We start from the raw sequence: 15,797 nt of genomic DNA, 5'->3' as shown, positions 1-15,797 counted from the left end.
CTGTGGGGAAGTCAAGGCTCAGCTGGCCTTGTTTCCTTTGCAGGTGCCGGTGTGGGTGATGTGAACGTGGAAGTGGAGGATCCTCAGGGGAGAAGCCTTGCTGAAGTTGCAGTAGAAGACAAAGGCAACCAAGTCTACCGTTGCACCTACAAACCTGTTCAAGCTGGTCCTCACATTGTCAAAGTGACTTTTGCTGGGGAGGCAATTCCCAAAACTCCTTGCACTGTTCTTGTCGGAGAGGGTATGCTTTTTAAAAATGCACCTAAATGTAGATGGCTATTTTTCTCCTTGGATGTGATCCCAGAATATGCTTGAATCTTGCCTTGGACATTCTCTGTACCTATCAACATCTTGGACCTGATTCAGTGGGTCACCTGGGTATTCACAGAGTAAAACAGTGCTCTCTAACAGTAATATGGCTTTTGTCGCTAGAGTTTCCTTTCTGCCTAGACCTCTGAATGTTAAGCTGCCCTTTGTATTTTTTTTTGAAGTGTTTTATGCAGCTCTGCAGTGTCTTGCTGTTTTCCACCTTTGTTCCTCAAATGACTATATTTACTGTTTTCCTCCTTAACTGACACCTAACTTGCTTTCTGTTCCATCCTTACGTGCTCCTACGCTTTTAGATCTCTGCTCATCTCTCCTGAGCTACCCTCCATTTGTGGAATTTTGGACTTCACTGCTAATGGCTTCATAGTTGGTAAGAGGTGTGCAGGATTCTCCGTCATGTTTGCTTTTCGAAAGCTTCTAGCCTGCAGCTTGTCCTGGCCAAAAGGGTTTTTGGTTTTGCTGGGGTTTGGGAAGAAAGTTGCAAGCGAACTGAAGCGGTGTGTGACCCAGTTAGTGAAACTGGCTTAACCACAAGCTGCCTGACTCAGCTGTGTAAGGCCTCTGCGAGCTGTTCCCACTCCACGTTGGGCACGCTCCTGTATGCTCCCACAGAGTTTTCAGAGCTAGCAGATGGCATGCGATCTTCACTTACACTATCCAGCATAGGACGCGGAGCGATGTTGGCTGCTGCAGGGGCGAGGGTAAAACTTGTAAGCTATTGAAATGAGTAAAAAACCTAACGAGCTGCTTGGCAGACTTGTGCTCTTGCTGTAAGCATGGTATATTTTGGGGACATGCATGTTGGGTTTACACTGCTGAGAAGCTGTGATTATTTGTAAGTCTCTTCAAACCCTTCAGGTCTCTGGAGTTGAAGACCATGTGATAGCTGGGATTGTGTAACGAAAACTGTTCATAAGTGCGTTTTACTTATTTATGTAGCCACTCTGCAGGCCTGGAGAAGCAGTTGGAGTAAAGGGGTCAAGCGTAAGCTTAAGCTCAGCCATATGTAACCTATTGCCCCTACCCATGGCTGCTTTGGTCTGCAGAGGGCTTGATGGCTTTGCTTCTGAAAGTGTGGACTGTGGCAAGCAGGGGGGTTTCGACATGACATCTCTTAACGAAGCACGTGCAGAACTCTGCTTTGCTAATAGCAGTTATTCCAGTCATATGCTTCTGAAAGAACAGCACAATAATACTGTTCACTGGGGCTTATCTGCAAAGGGGAACTTCACCCCATGCTGCAGTGTGCTTCTCAACACGAAAGGCATCAAGAACATTGTGCCTAGTACGTGATAGCTGTGTGAAGTTTTTTGTATTGATAACTGGCATCAAATTGGAAAGCAACAGGGCTTGAGTGTTTGCTTTAATTCTAAAAAATGGCCCTTGTAGGGGGTCAGTGTTGCCTGGCTGCACCGAATGCTACTGCCCAAAAGCCTTGGGACATAGACAATGGCTGGGCAGACTCCTGTCTGTCTGCCTTAATGCTAATAACGTTAAAACTTGTGCTGAAAGCTAAGCTGTGGTTGCCCTGAGTCAACATTAAACTAAAGGTTGTTCCAGGCTGGCTAGGCTACGTGTATGTTGAGAATCAAAGACGGTATTGATGTCTGAAATTCCCTTGCAGCCTGCAATCCGAATGCATGTCGTGCCACTGGTAGAGGTCTACAGCCCAAGGGCGTCCGCATGAGGGAAACGGCTGACTTCAAGGTTGATACGAGAGCAGCGGGGAGCGGAGATCTCGGAGTGACTATAAAGGGACCAAGTAAGTGTTTGGATGAGTTTGTGTTGTTGGATGTGTTTTGGAGAAGGGGGGGAAGTGGAGGCTGCAAAAAGGAAGAGCACTAAGGAGGTGGTGGCCTGATGGAACTGATGGGATTTGTATCACCATAAAAAGCTAAATTTCAGAAGGGTTTTCTGGTGCTTTGTGTCTAGTGTGAAGGTTTCAGTCTGCAGGGCTGGGTAAGATTACACCTGGTTTTAGGTCTCTATTTTAATACATATTGGTTAGCAAAACTGAGAACATCCACGCGTCTGCCTGCTGTGGCCTCCAAGCTTTATGGGTTCGCACTGCATCTTCATCTGATCTGTGGGAGCAAGTCACGCTCCAGGGTCTTTGGCAGGGTGGAAATCTGCTCTCATAAAGCTAGGAATGGCTCAGAGCAGCACTCCTGGCTGCACTGGAATGTCGGGCACATGAGCAGGGGAGCAGAGTGTCCAGGGAACTTGTAGGCTGACATGGAGACCTTCTGCCAGGATCTGTCCCCAGGTCCTCTGCTGTGTCCTGAGCTGTGGATGTGGCCCTCTGCCTGGACCACGGCAGGCTGGGGTGATGGGAGCGCCAGCGGCCGCTGGCTCGTGCAGTGGGCTCCTGAGGCTGCCAGCAGCGGTGGCTGTGCTGCTGCTCTCGGGGAGCTGCTGTGCTTATGTTGTACTTGTGCTGTACTCGTGAGCCGGTCACCTCCCCCCAGCTGGGATGGTATTAAAAGGTGCATTGTATTGCCTTCACCTCCTCCACACACACAGTGCTCTGACTGTGTGGCTTAATGTGGTTGGGGGGGGTTGGAAAGCAACAGACATATCGATGTAAATTTTAGTGTATTAAGCTTTTCTCCCTAAATTCTTCATCTTGAAGAAAATGAAAAGTAGGCATTCTCTGCATACTTGTGGTTGCAAAGTCTGACAAATGTTAAGCTTTTTTGTTTTAACATATGACATGCATCATACTGCAGACTAAGAAAATAAAACACAAGGGAACCTATTAAGTCTGGTAACTTAAAACACTTTCTGCTGTATTTCTTCTGGAAGTGTTTGCTGTCTTTGTCCTAGAGGACAACTAGAACTAACTTCCCTTACAACCTGACCTTTTTTTTTCTGGTGGAAGAAATTTATTCTTGCAAGCTAAAATAAATACTAGAAAACATGAACTTGTCTGAGTAATTGAAGGCAGGATGCAAGCTGTTAAGTTTAATGCTGAACTGATCTTTCAACAGAGGGCTTGGAGGAGCTGGTGAAACAAAAAGGCTTTATGGATGGTGTATATGCATTTGAATATTATCCAGCTACTCCAGGAAAGTACGTTGTCACGATTACATGGGGTGGGCACAACATCCCAAAAAGGTGAGTTCAAAGTAGTATTTTTGGAGTTTTTGTGCCCTTTGGTGGGTTGTGTAGTTGGTGGACTTTTAAAGCAATGCTAACCTTTGGAGAAACTCTGGGGGGACAAAGTTAGTGGCAAGCAGTTGCTGTGACAGTTTATCTACAGCCTGTTTTAGGGCTGCAGTGGCTTATTTTGGGAAAGCTTCGAACAGTGATTTGCATCTGTCTTGCTAAACCCAAAATGACGAATACAAAACCCAATAAAACTTGGTGGGTCATGCAGCTTGGACTTTGCTGTGAGTTTTTTAAGGAATCTGTTATTTTAGTGTCCAGGGCTACAGCAAGCAGTGCAAGCCAAGTACTTAGTACTCAGGATTTGTGGTGCAAGATGTAAGCACGTGATGGGTTGGATGACCTCTCTGCTAGAAACAGTGTCTGCTGGGCACTGTGCCGCCACATGATAGTATCTATTAATTTGGGAAATCCAGTGTAAAGCCTCATTAAAATGCCTGGGGAAAAACATGGATGCTGTATTTGTCCTCATTTCTAATCCTATGCTTTGCTTTTCTCTTGTAGCCCCTTTGAAGTTCAAGTGGGTCATGAAGCAGGTCCTCAGAAAGTGCGAGCCTGGGGGCCCGGACTGCATGAGGGGATTGTGGGCAAATCGGCTGACTTTGTGGTCGAGTCCATTGGCACAGAAGTTGGCTCTCTTGGTATGTCACTTTACTTAGTTTGCCTGAAATATTTATGTATTGCAATAGTAGCAACGAACTCATGAGAAACAATAGCTTTCCCAGCAGTGAAAAAACACGTCTGTAAGACATTTTGGTCTAAACACAAACTTATGTCCGAGTATCAAAGGCAAGTCCTAGAGACAGGAGCGTGTGTGATGGGGAGTGTTAATCTGTGGTTTTGTGGGTTGAGATCCAGAAGGGAATGATGAATTATCTCCTATATTGCTGGAGAAGGGTGATAGAGAGCATCACGTGTGGTTATGGCTAATAAAAAGCAGTTTGGGGAAGTGGTGTTAAATTAGCAGCCACCGCAAACCTAACATGAGGAACGTACTTGTTCCTTTTTCAGGCTTTGCAATAGAAGGTCCTTCTCAGGCTAAAATTGAGTGTGATGACAAGAACGATGGCTCGTGTGATGTGAAGTATTGGCCCAAAGAGCCTGGTGAATATGCTGTGCACATCATGTGTGATGATGAGGACATAAAAGACAGCCCTTACATGGCCTTCATCCGACCAGCTTCAGGAGACTTCAACCCAGATAAGGTGGTGTATAAGAGTTCACCCATGACATAACGTCTTGGATATAACTACAGTAGAGATGTTTCTGAAGGCTTCTGGTAACCAGCTTTACTCTTAGGCTGCCTCTACTTAAAGCTCTGAATTTGCTATGCTTCAGCCAGATATTACTCAGCTTTTTCTAATAACACTGTTGTGGTTTTGGTTTAATGTAATGAAAACTTGCTGAATTAGTCCAAATTCTCAACTTTCACACTAGCCTCTACTTGTATCCCATGCTTCATGGGTTTTGTGGGAAGGGGAATGTCTTCAGAAATAAATCGCTTAGTCGTACTTCTCTTTCTGAACTGCAAGCTAAGACTCTTGGGGTGTTTTTTTAGGTGAAGGCTTATGGCCCAGGCTTGGAGAGGACTGGCTGTATAGTGAACAATCCTGCTGAGTTCACAGTGGAAACCAAGGATGCTGGGAAAGCACCTCTGAAGATGTATGCACAGGTAAAAAGCCAAAGGCAGCTACGTGAAACTTCAGCAAAAGGGCTTAATACTGTCGAGAAAAATGCCTTAAGTATTTCTACTCGCTTACACACCACTTAATTCTGAGCATGTGTAATTCTCTCAAAGCTCTGTGCTTTGATCTGTGTAATGTAGTCAGGCAACAAACCAAGCTCAAGACAAGGTGACTTCTCCCTGGCATATGAAATACATGGCTTTGCTTCCTTACTTGGAGTCTCCTCAGCAAGCAAGCTGTAATTCTCTGGAGTTGCTGTTTGGAAGCACCTGAAGTGTCTGTCTCTGAGCCTGTGAATTTCAGGCGAGCTTGTTAAAATATGTGTTGTAGGATGGTGTTAGGAATGAGCAAGTGTTAGATGAGGAAGACTTACAGGGGTGTAATTTGCATGTTTCTTCAGTATTTCTGAGCTGCAGTTCTGGGAAAACAAAACAGATTTTGGAACAGTCTTGGGCTGTTCAAACTATACAAACATTTCTAAAGTACCTGAACCTTCTGCTTGTATTACTGCTTTTTAGGATGGAGAAGGAAACCCTATCGATATCCAGATAAAGAGCAAGCCTGATGGTGTGTTTGCCTGTTCCTATGTGCCAGTTAAACCAATCAAACATACAATTTCTGTTGTCTGGGGAGGAGCCAATGTGCCCAATAGCCCATTTAGGGTAAGTACAGAGATGGATATTACTAGTTCTAGCCAAGTAGGACATTTGTGCTCACAACTACTTGTTATTACAACTAGGACGATAAAATCCTTCTGTGAATTTCAAGGAGGTGTGCTCTTCTGCTCCCTTTTTTTACAAATCTATCCACTTGAAAAAAGCTTTCTGTTTTTACAAGCTCACGTGTTGGAGGTCTCCTGTCACTCCAGCCTGGGGGAGTCAGGGCAATTTGTTCTTACCTTGGTACTGTTTTCCTGTAGCCTCTGTCCAAGCAATGCTCTGACTTGGCTGTGGTCTTGAGCGTGACACAGATGTGTGATTCTGACCCTTGTGAATCCATGTAGGTCCTTATAGGTCAAGGGAGTCATCCTCAGAAAGTGAAAGTGTTTGGACCTGGCGTGGAGAGAACTGGCCTGAAAGCGAATGAGCCAACCCACTTCACTGTTGACTGCACAGATGCAGGAGAAGGTAAGGGCAGGCTGGGCTGTTGCTGTGGTATCAAAACCACAGGTCATGCAAGGGGGGGGATTGTGTACTGTCTCATGCTGGTTTTCCTTTTTTCATGGAAAAACCTTGGGAAGCAGAACTTTGCAATGAATGTGATGTGATCTGTTGCATCAATTAATGTGGTGACTTGAACAACTACTGGAAATGGGAATGTGCTGGCTGTTTGGCTAGCAATGTCTGTACCATCCAGTAACAAAACCTCCATTTGCTTTTCCTAGGTGATGTCAGTGTTGGAATTAAGTGTGATGCTCGTGTGGTCAGCGATGAGGAAGAAGACATAGATTTTGACATCATCCACAATGCTAATGATACGTTCACAGTGAAATACGCACCACCTGCTGCTGGACGCTACACTATTAAAGTGCTTTTTGCAGGAGAGGTTTGTAATCTTTGTTTTACAGCCTGATGTTTCTAGAGTCTGTTTATCTGCTCTTTAATCACTGAGCACGTGCCAGTTCACAGCTGGCTGTGGCAGTTTACAGTTGGCTCCTTCCATTTCAGTTCACATGCACTTTGTCTGGTCACTGTTTCTAAAAACACTTTTGTAGTGCTTGAAGGTACACAAATGAGAGGGGTTGGCTGGAGACACTGAAGTTCAAGCATGTGATGTGCTGGGCTGGCATAATGAGTGTGGTCTCAGTGACGGGGCAAAGCTGCTTTCTAAAGGATAGAAAACCTAAGTGACTCTCCAAGGAACATGGGAATAAAAATAAGTTTTCCTTAAAAAAAAAAAAAGGGGGGGGGGGGGGGCCCTTGCAGGGGGAGGCCCTTGCAAACTGTCCAGCTAGTCACTTTGCCCTAGACTTTGAATGATACTACTCAGTGAGGCAGAGCAGAGCGTTTAAGTGAGGCAAAATTTTACTCAAGATGGTGCTGGAGTTAAAGCAGAAGTATCTTAAAATGATTATCTGTCCTGTTTTGGCTACTGAAGAGTGACCTGGTTATGTTTAGAGCTGTGTTTCTGTTGCAGGAAATTCCTGCTAGCCCGTTCAGAGTTAAAGTGGACCCCTCGCACGATGCCAGCAAAGTGAAAGCTGAAGGACCTGGACTGAACAAAACTGGTGAGAGCTGGGTTGAGATGGTGTGGCCAGTGCTGGACCATAAGGGGCTGTTGTGGGGTAGCCACTGCCTGGCTGAGCATTGCTGGGATGCAGTGATGCAGTCCTGGATACAGCGGGGTGAGGGTGCCAGGCGATTGGAAATGACACCATTCCCTTGGCGTTTTGCTTGACTGGGCTTTATAGGTACCAAATGCTTCTTGGGAAGAGTTTCTATGTGCGAGCTCTGCATAAATTAGAATTAACATTTTTCTTCAGGCGTGGAAAATGGCAAGCCAACGCACTTCACTGTGTTCACCAAGGGAGCTGGAAAAGCACCGCTGGATGTGCAGTTCAGCAGCCCGGTGCCAGGAGAGGCGGTGGCAGATCTGGATATCATTGACAACTATGACTATTCCCACACTGTTAGGTACACTCCAATACAGCAGGTAGGTCTGACTCCTGTAGGAACACAAGAATGAATGGGTCATGTGGCTGTAGTGCTGTGACCTCCCTCCCTGGTACCTGTGCACGGAGGAACGAGCAGATAAAACTTGCCAGGGTGTCCTGTTCCCTGGGATCCCTAAAGCCTGCAGGACAATTGGGATTGGAAAGCAATAATGCAGTTTTCTGGTGTAGTTATTGATAGCTTTTCACTGTTTTCTTTTCTGGGAACAAGCAAGATATTGAAGCAGTGGCGCACAGCTCATGTTGTCATTCCACACCTTATCAGTCAAAGGGGAAAGGTGGTGAACCTTCCTGGGGTCTGAAACAGAGCTGGCTGCTGCACCAGCTGCTCTGGGCTGTCGTGGTCCTGCAGAGTTCGGGCTGTGGTGTGCCGCCTCTTAGCAAGCTGCTGTTGTCAAAGGAGCTGTAGTGCAAACCAGAGCAAGGACAAAAGGCACAGCATTTGGGTGATGGTGCAACAGCTCCCCAGTAGGAGGGTGAACAAGTTCCTCCTGAGGAGGGAGGCTGGGCTGCAGATTAAATGCATCAAAGTATGTGACTGTATTTGAGGCTTGTCCTTGGGTTGGAAAAAAAATTCAGTCTAACTCATTTTGGTTCACAGATGCTTCCTAGCAACACCGTTAAAGAGCTGAAAGTGGAAGCTGCTAATAACTAGAAGTATTTTTCCTTATGCTGTGCTTGCGTGTTTGTAAAGGGCCATTAAACACCAGAATGCATGAATCTCATGTATTTCTGAAGACGTAGGTGCTGTAGTGCTGAGATGAAAGTGTTTTGCTGCTCTTGTTCTGCTGAACAAACACGAGCTACTCTGTCATCTGCACCAGCTTCCTTGAATGTAGCTGTAGAAAAGTGGACTGATATGGAGGACTACAGCATTATTTATCTGATAATGCTGGATTAGCATTCTTGGAAGCACCGTAGAGCTAGCGTTTGTTTTTGGATAAAGCAGTTTCATGATCTTGGGATGCGGCTGGTGTGTCTGTTTGGAGAAGCTTTTGCTTGTTCAGTCAGGGTTGGTATGCAGAAGGGAGCAAAGTTGTTTGAACTGTGTGTGTGAGCAGTACCAGATTGCTATGTTTCATGTGAAAAGCAGTGTTGAAACAAGCCAGGATGCCCAAACCAGGTTTCCCACTTGTGTCTGCCGTCTGGAGGAGTACCTTGGGTCACGGAGGAGCTGTGGACTTACAGGAGATGCTCGCAGATAGCAGTGGCAGGAAAGCAATGGTTAAAAAGAGAAGATGAAAATAGACTGCACAGTAATTAGAGTAGCCTTGTTGTTCCTCCAGGCTGTGAGCACGTACCTGTCTTTCTTGGGTTCGTAAGCAGTAGCTTACAAATGAGACTCTGGACTCTTCAGAGCAGGGGGGAGGAAGGACTAGGTAGTTAAATTCCTGAGGGGCCGCGTCAGCAGCAGAGGAGCCTTGGTTTAATGCTGTTTACTCAGCCTTATCTATCTCACGGTGTTGCTACAGCTACCCGTGTGTGTGTTTTCTAAAAACAACCAAGAATAATCATGGAAGCTATTCACTAGCTTGCGTGAAACATCCATGATTATTTCACTTGGGAGCTGAACCGGCCAAGAACGAAAAGTAAGCAAACAGTGAATATAGCTAAAATATGGACTGCGGTAGGAGAGAATAAAAGGAGCATACATCGTGGGCTGGAGCTTGCCATGGCTGTGCGGTATTGCAGCCAAAATACACAAGAGCATTAATCTTTCTGACTTGTAGAGCTTAAAACCCTGGTATTTCAGATGCTGTAATAATATGGCCTCTTTGCAGGCTTGGCTTTGGCCTGGCCTCTCCGTGTGGTGGAAGGGGATACCTGGTCTGGAGCACTGGGACATTCATTCAGCTGTCGGGTCTGAGCACCGGGAGGGTGGGAGCCAGTCTGAGCCGGAGGTTTTGCCAGGCAGCTTGAATATAGTCTAATTAAATGTTGGAAAGAACTGTTTCTTTCTCTCTTCCTGCATTAAATAAAAACCATCTAATACTTTGAACGGGTGCAGTGGGATGAGAACTTGAGAGTCCATAAACCAGTAAGTTTGGCTGTGGTCAGCTGAAATGGATTAGGTGAAGTGGTTATGTACTGCTCGGATGTTAGTGCGTCTGAACTGAGGAACTGAGCTAACTTGTAAATTCTCCAACTAGGGTCCAATGAAGGTTTTGGTAACTTACGGTGGTGATCCTATTCCTAAAAGCCCTTTCACTGTGGGCGTTGCTGCTCCGCTAGACCTAAGCAAAGTTAAAGTCAATGGACTCGAAAACAGTAAGTACTTCTGCCTCTGAAGTGTCTCCTGAATCTGGGCGATAGCCAATGTCCTGCTGGAACAGAAGTGGGCAAAACAATCTTCTTTTTAAATTGGCACAGTTGGGGATCAACTAGCTCCAACTTTATAGCTTGACCACTGACTTAGCTGGTCCTCTTGAGGACTGAATTTCAATTTAAATTTTTTTTGGCAAAGATTACATAGCAATGTGGACAAAGCATGTGTTGGGGTTTAGACCCTTGTGGTGAACAGAGCTGGACTTTTCACCAGGCTGGGCACCTGCTGATGAAATTTGGTTTCCTTAGGGCTAGTTGGCTGTTTGTTCAAATATATGTAACTGCTACAGCATAGAATGTCATTCATATAGTCTCTTTGTGGTCTAAAAGCAGAAGAACTTAGGGCTGTGAAATACTGTTGCGTTCCTGAAATGAGCCTCTGATACTGTCAGGCCATGTCTTACAGGCTTGTTTAGCACTGTAGCTTTGTAGCTCCGATTAACAAAAACACTTGTTTATTTTTTTGTTTGGTTTGGCAGGGGTTTTTTTGCATGCAGAGGGACGCAGACTGAGCAGTGCCCTGCCAGTGCTTGCTCCCTCAGTGATATGTGCATGAGAGATTTCTTGGAGCACTGTCTGCTGTTGAGTACTTAATGTAGTAATAAAGTTTTGTCTTTTTCAGGAGTGGAAGTAGGGAAGGATCAGGAATTTGTAATTGACACCAAAGGAGCTGGTGGGCAAGGTAAACTGGATGTTAATATTTCCAGTCCTATGAGGAAAGCTGTGCCATGTCTGGTGGAACCGGTCCTGGGTAAGGAGTGCAGCACTGCAAAATACATCCCAAGGGAAGAAGGACTGTACGTGGTGGATGTGAGTTATGATGGCAATCCAATCCCAGGGAGCCCCTATACCGTGGAGGCCACGCTACCTCCAGACCCCTCCAAGGTAAGTGAATGGTTTAGGACTGTAACAGCAACTGATACCCGAAAGCTGAATTGTGGGCTATTGCATGAGACTTGACTTGGTTTTGGCCAAACCAGACCCAGGAACATCCTTACTCAGTGCGCTGCGTCATTCCTTTTGCAGGCTCCGTGACTCATGGAAGTTATTCCCATAACACTGCATTTCAAAAAAGATTGAACTAATTAAGAATGCTGCAAGCATCCTGCATAGTGTGGCAAATACACGTGTTGCTCCTAATTTAATAGAAGTTGGCCTCATGAGCATCTCGACTGTATTAGAGATGCTTCTTTCTAAGGAAGTAGATTTCAAGAAAAATGTGTGTACAGCCATCAAATATTTTAACGTTTCTACCTTTTATATCCCATGGCTATATAAAAACAGCTATGGTGAGAGTATGAATATCCTTTCCTAGAAACCTCTTTGGAGGAGAGATAGCAACTTTACAGTAAAACTGGGAGGAGTGGCAAAGGAGACACTACTTTCTGTGTATTTTTAAGAGCTTGTTAATAGTCCCACATACAAACAAATCTAACTGGGTGGTCTGTGCTGGCAATAACATGAAAAAATGAGTTTATCTCAACTGCATATTCCCTTCTAGGTAAAAGCTCATGGTCCAGGTCTTCGAGGGGGCCTTGTTGGAAAACCAGCCCAATTCACAATAGATACCAAAGGGGCAGGAACTGGAGGTTTGGGTTTGACGGTAGAAGGCCCGTGTGAAGCTAAAATTGAATGCTCAGACAATGGTGATGGAACCTGCTCAGTCTCCTACCTGCCTACAAAGCCTGGCGAGTATTTCGTAAACATCCTTTTCGAAGAAGTTCACATTCCTGGTTCGCCGTTTAAGGCAGACATAGAAATGCCGTTTGATGCCTCTAAAGTCATTGCCACGGGCCCGGGTCTGGAACGTGGTAAAGTGGGTGAGGCAGGGCTGCTGAACATCGACTGCACGGAAGCGGGTCCCGGGGACCTGCGGGTGGACATGGTGTCGGATGCTGGTTCCAAAGCCGAGGTCCAGATCGATGATAACAAAGACGGGACCTATGTCGTAACGTATGTGCCGCTCTCAGCTGGCATGTACACGATCAAGATGAGATACGGAGGAGAGCAAGTGCCTAAATTCCCAGCCCGGGTCAAAGTGGAGCCAGCTGTGGACACAAGCAGAGTTAAAGTGTTTGGGCCAGGAGTGGAAGGAAAAGGTGAGAATAACTTATTATCAGTTTGTAGGACTTGCGGTCCTTTATCCTGCACAGAGTATTTTGAGCATTGAAAGTTGTAATAGCCTTGTGTGTTCCCATGGTGACCCTTGGACGGGGGTGTTTTGGTATGTTCCCAACTGAGTTGTTTATCATGCTGGTTCACAAAAATGTTTTGTTGTCGGAAATACATGCGGTTCTTGAAGTGACTCTTCAAAATGTATCCTGCAGATGTCTTCCGAGAAGCTACAACCGAGTTCACTGTGGATGCTCGACCTCTAACGAAGGCTGGTGGTGACCACATCAGGACGCAGATCACGAGCCCGTCCGGCTCTCCTGCGGACTGTCTCATCCAAGACAATGCTGATGGAACGTATTCAGTAGAGTACACGCCATTTGAAAAGGGTAACCTCTGGCTGCTTTTTTTTTTCTTGAGAGGGGAAAACCAAGAGCAGGCAGCTCTGACACTTTCATTTGGCAAAGTGCTGAGGTCTGCCAGTAACTTGTTGGCATCTTAGCAAGATTTTTGCCAGTAGAGAAGCTAATTCTGCAGGAAGTAGCTGTATTTTAACTTGAAGAACTGACTTTTATGGTAACTTGGCTTCAGAAGAACAGTGCGTAGATGGCATCTTGGTTATGGAACACTAGTGAAGTCTTGTGCAATGCAGGAGGAAGCTCTTACCCGTATACTGACATTTAAGTCTGTAGCATCTTGTAGAAGTGATGTTAAGTGATGAGAATATTTAGGGAATTCAGGACGTGTTTTCCTCCTCTTAACAGGTCCACACACAGTCAGCGTAACCTATGATGGCGTACCTGTGCCAAACAGTCCCTTCAGAGTGAATGTGACAGAGGGCTGCCATCCATCACGTGTGAAGGCACAAGGACCCGGACTCAAAGAAGCTTTCACAAATCAGCCAAACGCATTTTCAGTTGTGACCAGGTAACTAGGCCTATTTGATCCTTAAGGAATATCTGAGGGAGGGAGGAGTGTAGTGGGCTGTGCGATGCAGGATGCTAAACCCAGTACAAATATTTATAAAAAGGCCAAGCAGTGTCCTTCTGATTACTGTGTGTGCTACCTCATCGCATACTGACCACTCTGCTCTGCAGAGATTAGGGGTTGACAGTGGTTGAGAATAAAATTCTAGGAAAATGCGAGTGACGTTATGCTGAACGGCTTTGCATGCCAGAGCATGCTGAAGGCTGGACATCAGAAGTCAGGTTACTGCATTTCCAATAAGGGTAAAAATGCAGCCAGAGCATGTGAAGGCTATGAAGCTGCTGTTAGAAGCAGGTAATTCTAACAACGTGCGTTTCTGTCTTGCAGAGGGGCAGGAATTGGTGGCCTTGGAATAACTGTGGAAGGACCTTCAGAGTCTAAAATTAGCTGTAAAGATAACAAGGATGGGAGCTGCAGCGCCGAGTATGTTCCTTATGTTCCAGGAGACTATGATGTTAACATCACATATGGGGGAGAGCATATTCCTGGTAAGAGCTCTTGCTCAGTGGCTTTCAGAAGAGGGGAAGGTGTTGAGCTAAGGACTCGGTGCCTTGGCTGCATCTTGCTCCTGCTGGGGGATGTTGAGGTTTTGACTTTGGGCTTTTCCTGGGAATTCAGGAAGAAAGAGTGGTGGCATTTGTTCCTCACACCTGGCAGGGAAGTGTGGAGCGCTTTGTGCTGTGTTGCAGTAGTTTTGAGGAAGGGCTGCAGTCTCTTCTCGCTTCTGAAATAGCCTCTGTGGGGATATGGAGGAGCCTTGTTAAGACTAGCACCCGCAGGGGGGAACAACAGAGCGGGTACAGATGGGTGGGACAGGGAAAGGGACGCTAGCCCTTGACAAATAGCTGGTATTATGCACAAGTGGTGCGTAATACATTAGGTCAAGAAAATAGCCCTTTGGTATGTGGATGCCTTTGAGACTCTGTTCTGCATTAAGGTGGTCTAATGGGTGAGCTTGTCATTGGGATTATATTAAACACTGCAAGATTTGGTCACTGCAGAAAGCAAAGTAACTGTTTCGTAAACCAGACGTTTACCCGTGTATGCATTTGCAGTGGATGTTAAGCTGAAGTGAAGTAGGTTTAAGGAGTGTTCCAGGTACATCTGGCATCCAGCAGTTCACAATTAAAAGAAGGATATTGTGCTTGATACCAAGAATTAAATGCTCCTAAATGCCAGACACATTTTGCTGCAATGTTCGAGTTCTTACATGCTGTCATACAGCATATGTCTAAGTATTCTTTCCTAGACATTGTGAGTGAGCTGATTCTTTCCTATTGGTCCCATTTTATTTGTCAACATACTGAACTTGGTAAAACATGAAGGAAACAAGTGCCTGCATGATGCTTTGTTTGCACTTCTGGTTTCTTTCATGCATTTTTTTCTGAGGTGTGAGAAGCAGATGGATCACAACTGAATTGTTGAGTAGACAGTGAAAATGTAGAAGCACTATCATTACACTTCTAGATTTTGCAGAAGCAGAAAATTAGCATGGAGGCTGTGGGGTTGTCATTCCTGCCTGAGGTGGAGGGATAGTAATAAAAAAGCCCAAGGAAAAGTAGGGAAAAAGACCTTTGGCTTCCTGTAACTGTTAAATCTGTGGTGTTTAACACTTGCTGCATTAACTTCTAGGCAGTCCTTTCAAGGTTCCGGTGAAGGATGTTGTGGATCCCAGCAAGGTGAAGATAGCAGGACCAGGTCTGGGAACAGCTGTTCGAGCCAAAATCCCACAGTCCTTCACTGTAGACACCAGCAAGGCAGGAGTAGCACCCATTGAGGTGGTGGTGGCAGGACCCAGAGGTAAGAGCTGAAGTACTCCATCCAGCTGTGTCCCCATTTCTGCATTTGGATGGGTAACATGGTCCTGGCCCTGCTTGCAAAGGTGGTGATACCACTTGAATGAGCATTTCCCTCTGCTCGTGTTCATCTGGCATGTGCACCTTGACAGCTGACCCATGTGTCATGCTGTAAGAGAACTGTGTCCTTGGTAGTGCTGCTTTAGGTAGTGTCTCTGGCTTTATCCTAATCTTCAGAGCTGGGAGAAGTGATGTGAGTAACCATCAGTGGTGAAAAATTGTAGCTTAGATTTAGACATCAAAAAGTAAATCTGAAGTCTCACATGTGAATGGTGACTTGGGAAACCCATGCCACTGGGTTGCAGGAGTCTCTGAAACATGGTGGAACCCCTCAGTGGTCCCCAGAGAGCAGCAAGACCCTCAAGCAATAGCGTTAATGATGTGTGCATTAACCTAGAAAGCTGTGTCTCGGTGGCACAGCATCTCAGCAGCGAGTACCTTTTGGCTGCAAGTCTCACCTTGCTAGGAGGTGAGAGCTGCTTCCGCACTCGAGTGTCAGGTCGTGCTGGTGCGGGTGCCCCTCAGGTAACCCTTCTTTAATTTTAGCGGATGAGACGGATTCCCAGGGACGGTGCTCCCCATTGAAAGCAATTTCGGATTTCTTTAAAGGTGATCCAAAGAGTGACACTGAGACAGGTTTGAACTCTAACTACTGGCAATTTTGGC

General features: G+C 45.8%; 1 protein-coding gene across 1 annotated transcript in view; it reads left to right on the top strand.

The window, feature by feature from the left end:
- The window catches only part of FLNB (filamin B, beta), an 86,483-nt gene that overhangs the window by 46,532 nt on the left and 24,154 nt on the right, over positions 1-15,797 (top strand). Inside the window, exons 9-26 of the mRNA XM_009322298.1 lie at positions 44-241; positions 1,952-2,089; positions 3,318-3,444; positions 4,000-4,136; positions 4,507-4,700; positions 5,054-5,167; positions 5,699-5,842; positions 6,184-6,307; positions 6,565-6,725; positions 7,317-7,407; positions 7,663-7,832; positions 10,002-10,119; positions 10,799-11,061; positions 11,678-12,275; positions 12,504-12,677; positions 13,053-13,215; positions 13,603-13,763; positions 14,908-15,075. Coding sequence (XP_009320573.1) covers positions 44-241; positions 1,952-2,089; positions 3,318-3,444; positions 4,000-4,136; positions 4,507-4,700; positions 5,054-5,167; positions 5,699-5,842; positions 6,184-6,307; positions 6,565-6,725; positions 7,317-7,407; positions 7,663-7,832; positions 10,002-10,119; positions 10,799-11,061; positions 11,678-12,275; positions 12,504-12,677; positions 13,053-13,215; positions 13,603-13,763; positions 14,908-15,075 — 3,243 coding nt within the window. The remainder of the gene's footprint in view (positions 1-43; positions 242-1,951; positions 2,090-3,317; positions 3,445-3,999; positions 4,137-4,506; positions 4,701-5,053; positions 5,168-5,698; positions 5,843-6,183; positions 6,308-6,564; positions 6,726-7,316; positions 7,408-7,662; positions 7,833-10,001; positions 10,120-10,798; positions 11,062-11,677; positions 12,276-12,503; positions 12,678-13,052; positions 13,216-13,602; positions 13,764-14,907; positions 15,076-15,797) is intronic.

Source organism: Pygoscelis adeliae, unplaced genomic scaffold (genome assembly GCF_000699105.1).
Source record: "Pygoscelis adeliae isolate BGI_AS28 unplaced genomic scaffold, ASM69910v1 Scaffold404, whole genome shotgun sequence".
Lineage (NCBI taxonomy): Eukaryota > Metazoa > Chordata > Aves > Sphenisciformes > Spheniscidae > Pygoscelis > Pygoscelis adeliae.
The sequence above is the reverse complement of the archived record's forward strand: the minus strand, read 5'-3'. Positions and strand labels throughout refer to the sequence as shown.